Below are 13,071 nucleotides of genomic sequence, written 5' to 3'. Positions count from 1 at the left end.
TATAAAATAGGGTAGGGGAAGATACTCTGTTTCTACTGGTAATGTTGTAAAGAAAAAATATTAAATAATGTGTGTCACTGTTGTGTGGCTTAAGTAGCAGCCAGTCTGGTCACTTTTTGTTTACCTGATACTTTGAGGCTGTAAGAGGAAAGAAGAATGCATTTGGGAGTTAGGCAGAGAGGGTATTAAAGCCCAAGAATTTATATCAGGAGTGAAACAAACATTGGTACTTCAGTGAAGACTCTGGGTTCAATTTAGAAGAAAAATTGCTGATTGAGTTATTGTATTTTACTTTTTGTTTCTCAGTATTCTTAACTAATATATTGAGTATGGAGTAACGGGGTATGTGTTGATGGACTTTCAAATGTTAGACTATGCTCCAAAATGGCACCGTTTGTGAGTGTGTTCTCGTGATGTTGATGTGTTTATGAAATATCTTTTAAAGGTTTTAAATGTATATTTGATTATCTGAGGTTAGATTATGTCAGCATAACAACATCTTTGGAGGGTTTCACAATGATTTTTGAAGAAAGTACGACTTTACACTTTCATAGGTTACATTTTAGGACATGAGTGCCGTATACATGTTAGAGCTTTATTTTTTGCAATTTTTTAGTTTAGATTTTGACTTATGTTGGAATATAAGAGGGTATCATTTAATCAACATTTATTTGAGAGAAAGTAACCTGTATGGCTAGAACAAAACCTGGCAGATTGAACTGTGCAGATGAGCGCAATGATGATGTGTGGTGAATTTGCTTCTCAGGATACCGGATGGAAGACTGCCATTTGTCCAGACTACTGCCCCAACCTGTATGAAGATATGCAAACACTGGCTCATGTGCTTCAGTCTGATATTGGCAGAGATATGCGTGTCCATGACAGCACGTTTCTGTGGTTCATCCCTTTTGTTCAGTCGCTCATGGATCTCAAGGACTTGGGTGTAGCGTATATAGTAGAGGTCATTCACTACCTCTGCTTGGAAATCAAAGATACTCTCAGTGAAAGAATCCAGCAGTGTGACAAAATCTCTGAATTTTTTCTCCTGATCTTGGTGTCGATTATTGAACTGCACAGAAACAAAAAGTGCCTGCATTTGCTATGGATAAGCTCCCAAGAATGGGTGGAAGCAGTGGTGAGATGTGCTAAGCTTCCAGCTATAGCATTTACACGGTGCACTGAAAAAGCATCTGGACACGGTGTGAGAGGTTCATCAGCAGTATCTTTACAAGCTTCTAACTCTGTGCAGCATGCCTGTGTGCAGTTGATACGCAGCCTTCTCAAAGAAGGCTATCAAATTGGGCAGCATGCTCTTTGCAAGCAATACCTGGACAAACTCAATCTTCTTCTGCGAGGAAATCTGTCTTTAGGTTGGCAGCTGAACATCCAGGAAACCCAGGAGTTACAAACATGTTTAAGGCAAGTTATAAGAAGTATAAAGGACAGAGCATTGAGTACTCCTGTGCCTATAGGAAACAATGCAACTTTGCCTACCGTTTCTATAAAGCAAGAGAAGAGTGCACATGGTGATGGATGCAAGATGAGCGTACATGGCAGAGATGACCTTCGCTCACCATTTGCTGTCACATCGAAGGAAGGCGGAGATGAAAACTGTCAAGAGAACTCTTTCCCTAGCAGGAGGAGTGCCTGGGAAGAGGAATGTAGAGATGCATCTAAAAGTTCAAGGCTTTGGATGTTCACAGAAGGCCCCTTGATGAATATTAAAAAGGAATTTGATGACTTGACTACTCAGGAATATGTCTGCCCGCAGAACTCTTTGGTAACAAAAGTATGTGGGAAAGTTCAGGAAAATAGGAACAATGATCTTGTGGCAGGGAAAAGTGATATGGGTAATCAGTACTTTAATCCAAATGCCCAGCATTCAGATTTCAGAAAAGGCATAGAGTTGGAAAACAACTGTGAAGCTGGACCCATAACACCCACGCGTCTGGCTGCTCAAACTCATATTGGTTCTCCAGAACATGTTTACAGCTCAGATGTAAAGGAAAGCAATATGTTTCCCAGTTTGTCTTCAGAGCTTAAAGTAGATGCGCACAAACTCATGGATTTGAAAAACAAGATACAGAAAACTGAATGGCCCTCAAAAGTATTGCGGTCAGTGAAGCCACACGACTTGAAAAACTGCAGTTTAGCAACAAGTGCTTCAAAAGCAGAGGCAGAACAACCTAGGTTTTGCACTGGCCATGTGTGTGCGAGCAAGGATTGTCATAAACCTCAGGGAGTGAATACTGTGTGTGCAAATGAGATCTCTGCTGATACTCCAAGGAGTTGTGAAAGTATGCAGAAGAAAAGTGCAAACAGTGCTTTTCAATCCAGACTGGTCCCCACTAAACAGGTGTCAAAAGAAGCACCACTAGATTGCTCTAGCTCCTCTAAAAATGAACCTGGTATACACGAAAATGAAGATGACAGTATTTTGCTTTCGGGGATTTGTGACACCTTACCGAAAAAAGTATCCACTGAAGAACGATCAAGTTCATTGTTGAAGTGGGTGTTTAAGAAAGATGCTGACATGCAGATTTCAGACCGGGAACAGCCTAATTTGAATGACTTGGTTAAATATGACTGTAAAGGTCAAATTTCAAAGACACTCTGTATGGATAAAGCTTCAGCAAATGGTTGTATTCCATCTAGCTCTGAAAACAAGAGGAATATATCCAACCCTGCTTCTCAGATCAGGCCACTGTCAGTGACGTGTGAATCAGGTGACAGGTTGTTCAAATTTTCAGAATATTTCAAGAGAGAAAGCAGTTCAGTGGGGAAGAAAGAGGAGGATTTAGTGAAGATTGTTTCTGAAGATAATACTTTAACAAACTCCCAGGTTGACAGAGAACTCAGTAAATTATCTTTAGCTGCATATGCCAAAAGTGTCAATTTCCCTTTTGATTCAAGCCAAGAAAGCTCAGTACATCATAACATATGTGATATTAAAAGGAAAGTGAAAGGTGCTGTAAGATCTTCCAGTGATGGCCAAAGTACCAAGTCTTCCTGTGATGCAGATTGCCTTGACAATCAAGTCATTGTAATTTTAGACTCTGATGAAGAAAAAGATGTGGTTGACAAGGAGGAAACAAAAAACCTTAATGAAAATATGCGTAGTGAAGAGCAGCCTTCAACTTCCAGCTGCATTTCTGATAGTGATATCAAAAAAGAATCAAAGACACCAAGCTCTCCCTTGTCACTTGAAGACTGTGAGTCTCAGTACTTTGAATTTGAAACGGACGTTGATGTCTTTTCAGTTTGGCAAGATACTCAAGCGTATAGTATGGAAGCAACTCAAGAGTATAAACAAGATCGTGTTTCAGCATCGGTTAGTAGCAGTAATTCAGATGGCTTACTGAATGATCACATGAACGAATGGGGTTATGATGTGGATTATATAAGTGATGATGCAATGGAAGAAGAAGCAAACTTGATAGAAAAGCAGACAGAAAATATTTCTCATCAGAAAGCAGCTGATAATACAAAAGAAGTTACTGATTCAACATTGCAGGAACCTGTTAGTAAGGAAAGCGTGAAAGATCAGCTGGAGAATTTTGCAGATGAAGGTACTGTTGCTAAAGACATCACCCTGGACTCAAAACTGACTGAACCCAGGGCATCTACATCTAACATCTCATTAGCCTCAAAGTTGGCCCGTAAGAAAAATAGTGCAAGCCCTCGGAAGAATACGGCAAAATCTAAGGTAGCAAGAACTATTCAAAGAAGTCCTAAAAAGCCTCTTGTTCTTAAAACAGCACAAAATAAAAAGCTACTTCAAAATACATCAAAAAATTCTCAACCTGGCAGGTCAGTGCCTGCTGTAGTTCCTCCAAGGAAAGTTCGGCAATGTCCTGCACCAGCATCAACTGTAGAAAAACTTGGTCTGAAGAAGGCACCCCGCAAAGCGTTTGAATTATCCCAGCGCTCTTTAGAGAGTCTAGCTCAATTGCGCAGCTATGGTAAAGCTGCAGGAAGAGTTGGAGTTGCACAGAAACAGAAGAGTAAACTAATTGCTCCTCAGAGTTTGTCTGTGAAATATAATAAAAAACTACTAGCTTGCCAAGACCTTGCGTATTTAAGGCAGACAAGGCCCAAAAAAAGTGCCAGAGTGAAGAATCTTGGAGGAAATTCTGAGAGTAGAAACAAAACAGTTAGCAAAGTGGATGCAAAATCTGTGAAACAAAAGCCTGAAAGTTTTGAACTTGCATCTGTGGAAAATCAAAGATGGAAAAAAAGGGAGGAGACTGTTGGTCCCTCTACCAGTGAGAGAAAATTTGAAAGCTGCTTTGTGGAGGAGGAGACATGTCTCTCTAAAATGCCTAGTTCTTCAGACCTGAACAGAAAATCAGAGAATAACAGTATGATGATTCCTCCTGTACACATGGATTCAAGTCTCTCTTCTGCTGCACTTGTTGGAGATGAGAAAGATGAACCTTCAGGAAAAGGTTGCGTTGTCCAGCCTCAGTGTGAGAAGGCGACTTCAAAAGACAATGGGTGTAAACCAAATGAAAACAGTGAAGATGACGATGATCTATTTTTAACTCAGTCAGATCCTGTGGATATGGAATTATGTTCGGAGGAAGAAAGTGTTCAAGATACTACCCTAGCTAGTAAAAAAAAGGAGGAAGTTGATACTGCTGAAAGCCCTCAGCAGAATGGATCCTTGACTATTGTGAAATGTAAGTACAAACACTGTGTGGAAAAAGTGGAAAAACCAGGAGAGTACTGTAGTAAGCATTCGGCAACCAGCTCAGAAGCAGATCACTTGTTTGCCAAACCTTCTCTCCTGCCGCCTTCTAAAACAAGAAAGCCTTGCACTACCAAAATTTTCAGCTCAGCAAGTTCTTCACGGAATGCAGCCTTCAGCAAAGATCTGGAAGATGTTAAAAAGCTACCACCAGCTTCAAGAAGCAAAGTGAATGCGGCGAAACCGGCAGTGGTCAGGCCACCAAATGCGAAGGCTGTACCAATAGGAAATCAAACATCCAAGTCTCCAAGTTTCAGTAATGTACCTCAACCCCATATTTCTAATTACGTTCTCCAGCCACAAAATAGACAGAACAACAATGCTACACATATTTCCAGAAGGCCTCCCCAAGAAGTGTATTCTTCCTTTGTTGGCGCTCAGCAGCGTGATCATAGTATTTTTGTTAATGAAGTCCTAAAGTGGAGTTACGACATGTTTGCAAAGTCCGTCCAGTTTGGACCTCCAAGTAACCTCATGCAGTCTGTAGTAGCTTCTGTTCCTGTCCAATTTCAGGGATACAATGACTATTTTAATACATTTTTACCCTTGATGATGCTAAATGCCTTTGAAACAGTAAGTAGCTATCTGCCTCTTGGTTTGTTTTCATCAACCCTAGTAAATTTTACTGAGACGTTAAAAGCTGTTTTATGTCCTCTGTTTACCTTCTGTAAACGTTGAGATACAGATCTGGATAGAATGATTTGGGGGAAATAATCTAGGCAGTTATGTTGAAGATTGGGGACCGTCAGTGTTATTCACTTCAGTTAAGCTTTTTTTTTTTTTTTTTTTTTTTTGGGTGCGCATCCACAGTAGCATACAAAAGGAGGGAAAAAGGAGGTGGTTACTCTTTGTTTATAACATATAAAGCTTAAACCAGAGATATTTGTTTAAGAAATGGAGGTTTTTCAGTGACAGTGTCTGTAAAAAGAGGATAAGAATGTTTTGATTTATGTTCAGACCTTATGTGAGAGGGTGCGTTAATCTGAGAAGTATTGTTTTCTCAACAGTTTAATTTTAATAGTTTGTAGTTGAATAGTGAGATAACAGTGTTCCTTCAATTAAAGGCTGTGCGCTTTCAAGTTCAGTCATTGCATCACTTCTCCCATAGAAGTAAGGTAGAAAATGAAGTCAATACCAGGATAATACTGGTATTTTAAGGTGAAAGTGCAACTGCAGAGCCCACATTTGTTTTGAAGAGCTTTGTAAGAAAGTGCATTAAATGAGGGGTAAGTGGGGAGGCAGTGCTTTTGTTTGTCCTGTGTGCGTTTGTGTAATGCGTATGCATATTTTAAAGAAATGGGTAAGATTCTTTGATGTCTTGTATTTGGCAGTCTGTTGGCTTTCTTTTATTTCTGCTTAGCATGCTTCTGTTTGAGTCACGATAAGCTATTCTTCTGAAACAACGCTTTGAAGTATTTTTATTTAGCTTTTACTTTCCAACATATAGCTGGCACAAGAGTGGATAGAAAACCAGAGAGTAAGAGAGAAGAGTTACTACTTTGGCTTACAGAACTTCTCTGCTGACTTGAATGCAGCAGAATTCACAGGTGAGAGGTGTTTTTTTGCTCTTTTTGATTTTTTTTTTTTTTAAACTCTTCTAATTTTCAAGTAGACAATGCCTTATACTGAGCTAGCACTTACAAGTAGTATTTATTTGCTTTAAATACAGAAAGGATCTTGAATTTACTGTTTTGCAGAATGCGCACAACAGAAATATGTATTTTGCAGAGAAATTGTGCCTGAAGTGTTCAGTACAAAAAGTTACTTGATTGCTGTCGGAATAGTTTCCATCTTACACATTCGGGATTTTGTTTCAGCTTCTTTTGGTAAATAAAATAGTCCTTGACTTGCTCTGTTTTATACAGTGCTATATTCAGGCTTAAGCGTGCAGGATGGGGTTCGTAGTCTTTTGCTATAGCTTGAAAAATTCACAGATGGGTATAACTGAATTATATGCGATATGTTAATCGTAGTACTTCTGTAGTCAGAAAGTAATTGTAACCATTTTCCTTTTAATGTTCTAATTTTAAAATGTATTTTGGGTAGCTCATTTTCGAGAAAGTGATTTGGCAAGGCAGCTTCATCCAAAGGAGGATGACTTAATCTTTTTGGTGGTCCAAAAGAAAAAAGATGCCTTTAGGGAAGAAAGCGAGATGGAGGACCGTAAGGTGAAACATGTTGGTCTTGTGACGCGATTTTCTCGTGCATCTGGCTGTTTAACCAGTAAGTAAATGGGGTTAAAATAGAAGTGGGATTCTTCTTGGTACCATAAAATGCTTCTCTGTAGTTGGCTGTTGATGGTTGCAATATACCACTTCCCTCAGAGGAAATGGGATTGATTGTTTTTGCACTGTAGCTTGTCTGTTCTATGCTAGAAGCTTTGTAAAAAGCCAGGAGCTGAAGCTGCAGATCTGCTTTCCGTGCATTTTCCAAGGTGCTTCCTTTAATGCAGACATTAATACTTTGTGTAGGAACAGAAACTAATGATGAGTAACTGCTCTGCATACATCTCACTGACTGAGATTTTCACTATCTTCTGGAAATGGAACTTGTGAATTACCAGGATTACCAGATGTCAAGATTAATGCTGCCTGATTAAAATGGTGATCTGAGTTGTTCTACAGAGCACTGTTTTTGTGGGGTGGTTTGTTTGGTTTTGTTTTTTGGCAGGGGAGGGGGAGGTAGGGGGGAAGGGGTTTAGGAAGTTTGCAAGAATTAGTTGTTGGCTTCCTAACAGAAGGCAGCACCTGGTTCTGGTGACTTCTTTGAGTGACCTGTTTGAATATCTTTCAGTTAACAATTTGGTTAGTGTTTGAATGAATAACTTGTGGTGTGTGTTTTTGTGTTTTTTTTCTATCCCCTCTTTTAATAGGACAAAAGGAGCAGCATACAGTCTGTCACCTTTCTGTGCAAACTCGAGGCAATTTGTCATTCTTCATAAATAAGCAAGTGAAGTGTGTGGTGGTTGGCTCTCTGGTGACCACACATCGAACATTCAAAGGTCTACTACTACTGAGCAGGAGTCCCCTGGCTAAACCCATCATAAATCCAAGTTACAGTGACTTCTGTCCCAGAGATTTGCCCGTAGCAGCAGAAAGTGCTGTAAGTCCTGCAGCGAGAAGTGATAGTTAGGGATGACAAGGTGGATATTTGGATCTCATGAGTTTTGAGAAACTGGTTTTGTGTGCTATTTTTTGAGATGACTAAGTGCAAAAAGTCAAGTTTCAAAAGCACCGAGGCACTGTGCGTTTCAGAGTTGGTTGATTGGGTGGATAGAGAGGAGTCTAAATTTGCTCAGGTGTTCCTGCTGTATTGACGTAGATACTAGTAGTGCACTTTAAGCAGCTTTCAGTTTTTATTCTTTACTGGAGAGGTGTCTGTTCAGGAAGTAAGGTGTAGTATGGAAAAGGTAATGCAAACTAAAGGTGTGTGGAGTAAACGAAACCTTCATTACAGCTTTTGAGTCAGGATTGGGTGTGCATCTAAAGCAAACCTAGAATCAGAAGCTTCCATGCACATCAAGCTTTTGAGTCTTAGCTAGAGGGGTAGAGGGTATTCTGAAAATACATAAAGTCAACATGGAAGGTTTCATCAACTTTAAGTAATTCATTATTTTTTCACCTGTCTATTCCTTCAGGCATCAGATATGAATGAATACAACAAAGATCAAAAGAGAGCCATTGAGACAGCTTATGCCATGATAAAGCAACATCCAGGGCTTCCCAAGATCTGCCTCATCCATGGACCACCTGGAACAGGGAAATCAAAAACTATTGTTGGACTTCTGTCTCGTGTTTTGAGAGAAGTAAGTGAACATGATGTGATCGTCACATGCTGGTGCTTGGTTGCCTAATGGAAATGAATGATGGCTTAAACTAAATGGAAGTATAGTATCGGTAATTACTGGGGATGTAATTCATTAAGCTAACAATTAAATCTGTACTGTATAGGGTATAAAGGTGGAAATAATGCCTTTTGGGCATCTTGGAAAACACTTATTTTACGGCACTTAAAAAGTAAAATCAAGAAAGCATGCACAATTGGTAGTGTAAACACTTGTTACATAAAAAAGCCCTTAATGTTTTCATTTATTAAAGAATGTTACTTGGCCTGTCCCTGTTTAATGGTTTTCGTGTTAGCATCCAGTAGGTTCATCAAGTACATCATTGTCGAAGGGAATTTATGCAAATAGTATTAATACATTTGTCTTGCTCTTACTCAGTGTAAGACATAACTTATGAGATACTGGGGTGCAGTAGTCCCCATACTCTGCATGCTGATTAGGGTGAGTGTACAGTCTGGCTTTTAAATCACAAATGAAAACAATCTAAAGAGCCTGTTTTGGTTGATTGTTAATTAATCTACAGAACACTCGGAATCAGAAGGCAACTCCAAAAACAAATACCAAGATCAAGACAAACCGTTTTCTAGTTTGTGCACCATCAAATGCTGCTGTTGATGAACTCATGAAAAAGATCATCGTTGCATTTAAGGAAAAATGTCAAAACAGACAGGAGCCTTTGGGTATGTTTAATTTTCTGTTCATCTGTTAAATAGACAAAACCTGAAGGAGATACTGGAACAGCTCATTACATATAATACTTACATGCTACTCTAAGCAGCTTTTTTCTCTTGCAGAACGTGACTGGTACGCCCTTATACTGTTAGTAATTTTAATGTGCTTTTCTAAAAGGTGTATTATGTTTTTTTAAAGTGAAGTGCACTTTGTCTTTCTATAGACACTGATCCTTTCCTCAGTATTGAAAAACAGTGTTACAGAAACTGTTACTTTCAGTTCACCAGTTTTTAAGTACTCTTCAAAGATTTGAACACAAGTCTATTTCCTTGATTTTGTATACAATTGGACTTCGTTGATCATGCTAAACAGACTGATAAAAATTTTGACGACATGTCAGAGCCTCTCACTTTTCTCTTCTTAGTTTGTGAGTAGTACAAAGTAGATGAATTCTGAACACGGCATGTAGTCTGTGGTGGGGAAGGAAAATCTGCATTGTAACCAGATGTTAATTCAGTATTGACTTAACAGCTGCATTACTGACGGTACTCAGTAATTTTCTAATTTAGGATTTCTGTAAGTTTTAGATAAAGAAGCCTGAGAGTAAGGTGTGGTTCTGTTAATTCAAAATAATGTTCTTAACTGTTAGCCACCACTAAAACATGGGCAACATCTTTTTTTAGAACTTGGAATTACTGATTTTTTTTTTTATAGCTGTGTTTAGATAAGTGCAAGTAAATTGTTGCAAATCCCTGAAAAGGAAAAGCCTCATTTGATATCCATGAAGTTTAAAATTTTTTTTCCTCTCATACGAAAATTCAGAGATGATTGGAGTGATCTAGAGTATTTTGACTCTGATTTTGTAAACAGGAAATTGTGGTGATATCAAATTAGTGCGACTTGGTGCTGAAAAAGCAATCAACAGTGAAGTCCGGGGATTTAGCCTGGATAAGCAAGTTGAACACAGGATGAGTAAGTAACATGCAAATCAGACTTTTCTTCAGTCTTATTTAAGAGCTTGATGATGTTTCGCACTTGGGACTATGTGTCCTTTCAGAAGGAAGATCTGGTAAAAGATTTTTGTGTAACAGTATTTCATAAGTATTGTTTTTATCAGTCTTAGTGGGAAAGCGTCAGCTTACATACGGCCGAATATCTAAGCAAGACCAATGAAATAAGCAGGAAGACTTCTTGGGTTTTTTTTTTAAGAAATTATAATGCATGTTAAAGCCGCTATTTTTAAGCAATGTTGCTATGCAGTGTTTGAGAGCTACATTTGCAACCAAGTCTTATTATCTTCGTTTCACAAGATAAGACCTCAATAGAAAAAGGGAAAAAGCAACAAAAAATTAGTTCGTCTATTTGTTCTTAATAACTTAAGATGTATGACTGAGAGCAAGTGTTATAACATAGCTTTTCCTATTCCTTCTGTATGTTTTCCTTTATTTTATTACAGAGCGAAAGCCAGCTGACTGTGACCAGGATATTCAGAAGAGAAAAGCAGCTCTCGATCAACAGCTGGACATGCTGTCTCGTCAGCGTGCCATGCACAGATGTGAGAAGAGGGAGGTAGGAAGTTAATCGTATTTTTAATCCTGACTGTGTTTTTTTTCTATTCATAACTGAATCCAAAGAGTAAAGAACTTTTTCTTTTAATGCCATCTCTGAGCAGTAACTGTCTCTTCACCTGCTTTTTCAACTAATGGAAATGTTGGTTAGCACTGTGAAAGGGCATGGGGAACTTTACAGCAGGAATTATTTTTGTCTGTTTATACTGGTATTTTCAGCAGGTCAGTCACGCCATTTCTTGCTCTGGTGTTCACTAGTCTTCATTTGCTTCTATCACCAGTGTAACCATATTTATAAAACTTAATGATCTAACTTGTGTGCTTCAAAGCTTGTTTAACTGGAAGTGGTAAGATACCTTGCAATCTGAGATTTTGGGATATGTGTTGCACTTGAAGTTTTCCATTTTTGTTGTCTAAAAATTTGGCATTTGTACTCAAATTACAGAATTCTAATGGTAAACCGCTTTCCCAGTTGCACTGAAATGTGAAGTGTAGTATTGTGTATGGAAAGTCTAAATATGTTGACCAGTTTCTAAGAAACTGATCAGATTTCTAAGAAACTGATCACCTTTTTCAGCCATGTTTGATATTAAAAGACAGTCTGAACAAGTCTAAATGTTTAGGAAATGAATGGGGTATAGGAGGAAAAAAGATATATGGGAAATGTGTGTTAATTATGCCTGATATTTATGTGGTTTCTCCCCCCCTTCACCCATCTAGAGTCAAATGTTAGATAATGAAATTGGCAGACTGTCAAAGGAGAGACAACAGCTTGCTTCTCAGTCAAAGGAGGTAGGAATTTATCTTTAGGGCAGCTATTTAATAAACCTCAGCTAATCTATTTGTATACTTGCTATCCCTTAATTGTGGTGGAGATTTGGTTTTGATGTGGCTGGAAGTATTTATAAAGCAGTAGCTAAAGAGATAAAATCATAAGCTGAGCAAGTTATGGACAGCCTGGTGTGAAATCCAGGTGTACTCTGGCTGCATATTCCAAAAAAACCCCAACAGATGGGAATAGTCACTCTTACAGTTAATTTTAAGCAAAATTTATATTTAACAAAGAAGATAATAGAAATGTGCATGTCCTTATGTTCTAGAATGTATCTTTGTCACCACTTTCATGCCCCTTACAACCCTACTGGGACTGAGATACTTTTAAATGTTTCCAAGTAAAGAAACAGCTGGAAGCATTTTGTGTGTGTGTGTGTAAGGAAATAGGTCTGAAAGTGAAAATGGGCACTGATAGCAAAAGCAGTAATTAAGGCTGAGTAGCACAAACCGTGAGAGGAATGAAGGTTTGTCTTTAGTAAATATATGCTGACTTTTAATGGACATGGAGGCTTGGAGTTGCAAATGTGATGGCAAACTAAACTTTGCTAACAGTTACTGTGTCTAGATTGCATAGCTGTAGAGATAAAGCAATACTTCTTTCTAGCTTGCCACCTCAAAGGGGTGTAATTTAGAGAGTAACGCTTCAGTTAAGCCAATTTGTGACTTTTGTTTGTAATAACGTAGGTAATTTCATTGGGGTGGTGTATTTTGCATGGTCTGTTTGGCAGTTAGGGTTGTCCAGGCAGTTAGAAATTGCTCTAAGGTGGTTCAAGAAAACCAAAAGAGAAGAGGAGACATGGTGTCCTGTTGTGCTTGAAGGTTCGGGGGCACTCTCAGAAAGTACAGGCGGATATCATCTTGGAGTCCGACATTATCTGCTGCACACTGAGCACAAGTGGAGGAGGTCTGCTGGAATCCGCTTTTTCACGGCAAAGACTTGATCCATTCAGCTGTGTCATTGTGGATGAGGTCAGTAAAGCTATTTAGAACAACAGCATGTTCTGCCTCTAAAGGTCTACCTTGTTCTCTGCTTAAGCTCCTTGTGATTGTTTGGCTGCTGGTGTAAAATACTGTGGGACGACTGCCTCGTCCTCACATTTTAGCTGATAACTAGCCTGTACTGTCACGTAGAGCCATAAGAAGAATGACTTTTAATTGCTTCTTTTTCTGACTTGTTTGGTACTTTAATGGCAGGCGACTTTTACTAAAAAATCGTGGCTAAAGTGTGGCTCACTCTTACAGAGGTTTCCAGATGGTTGGGTTATATTTGTATCTGTTTGGAGAGAGCTCTGTGTATTTCATGATAAAATAAAAATATGTTTGGAGTTTTTTATAAGGGAAAAATTATTTTTCTCTCTTTTTTTAAGAAGTCTTAAGTATTTCTGAGTTATTCTGGCTGTGTT

The 13,071-nt window shown here is 38.7% G+C and overlaps 1 protein-coding gene across 4 annotated transcripts in view; it reads left to right on the top strand.

The window, feature by feature from the left end:
- Positions 1-13,071, top strand: part of SETX (senataxin) — a 30,189-nt gene that overhangs the window by 9,036 nt on the left and 8,082 nt on the right. For all 4 annotated transcript variants that reach the window (XM_075439265.1, XM_075439264.1, XM_075439267.1 and 1 more), the window contains 10 exons: positions 767-5,323; positions 6,198-6,297; positions 6,797-6,973; positions 7,623-7,852; positions 8,388-8,555; positions 9,118-9,274; positions 10,137-10,238; positions 10,723-10,835; positions 11,555-11,626; positions 12,488-12,637. In XM_075439265.1, the coding sequence (XP_075295380.1) occupies positions 767-5,323; positions 6,198-6,297; positions 6,797-6,973; positions 7,623-7,852; positions 8,388-8,555; positions 9,118-9,274; positions 10,137-10,238; positions 10,723-10,835; positions 11,555-11,626; positions 12,488-12,637 (5,826 nt within the window). The remainder of the gene's footprint in view (positions 1-766; positions 5,324-6,197; positions 6,298-6,796; positions 6,974-7,622; positions 7,853-8,387; positions 8,556-9,117; positions 9,275-10,136; positions 10,239-10,722; positions 10,836-11,554; positions 11,627-12,487; positions 12,638-13,071) is intronic.

This window comes from Opisthocomus hoazin, chromosome 19 (genome assembly GCF_030867145.1).
Source record: "Opisthocomus hoazin isolate bOpiHoa1 chromosome 19, bOpiHoa1.hap1, whole genome shotgun sequence".
In the NCBI taxonomy this organism is placed as follows: domain Eukaryota; kingdom Metazoa; phylum Chordata; class Aves; order Opisthocomiformes; family Opisthocomidae; genus Opisthocomus; species Opisthocomus hoazin.
This window is presented reverse-complemented; position numbering and strand designations above follow the sequence as displayed.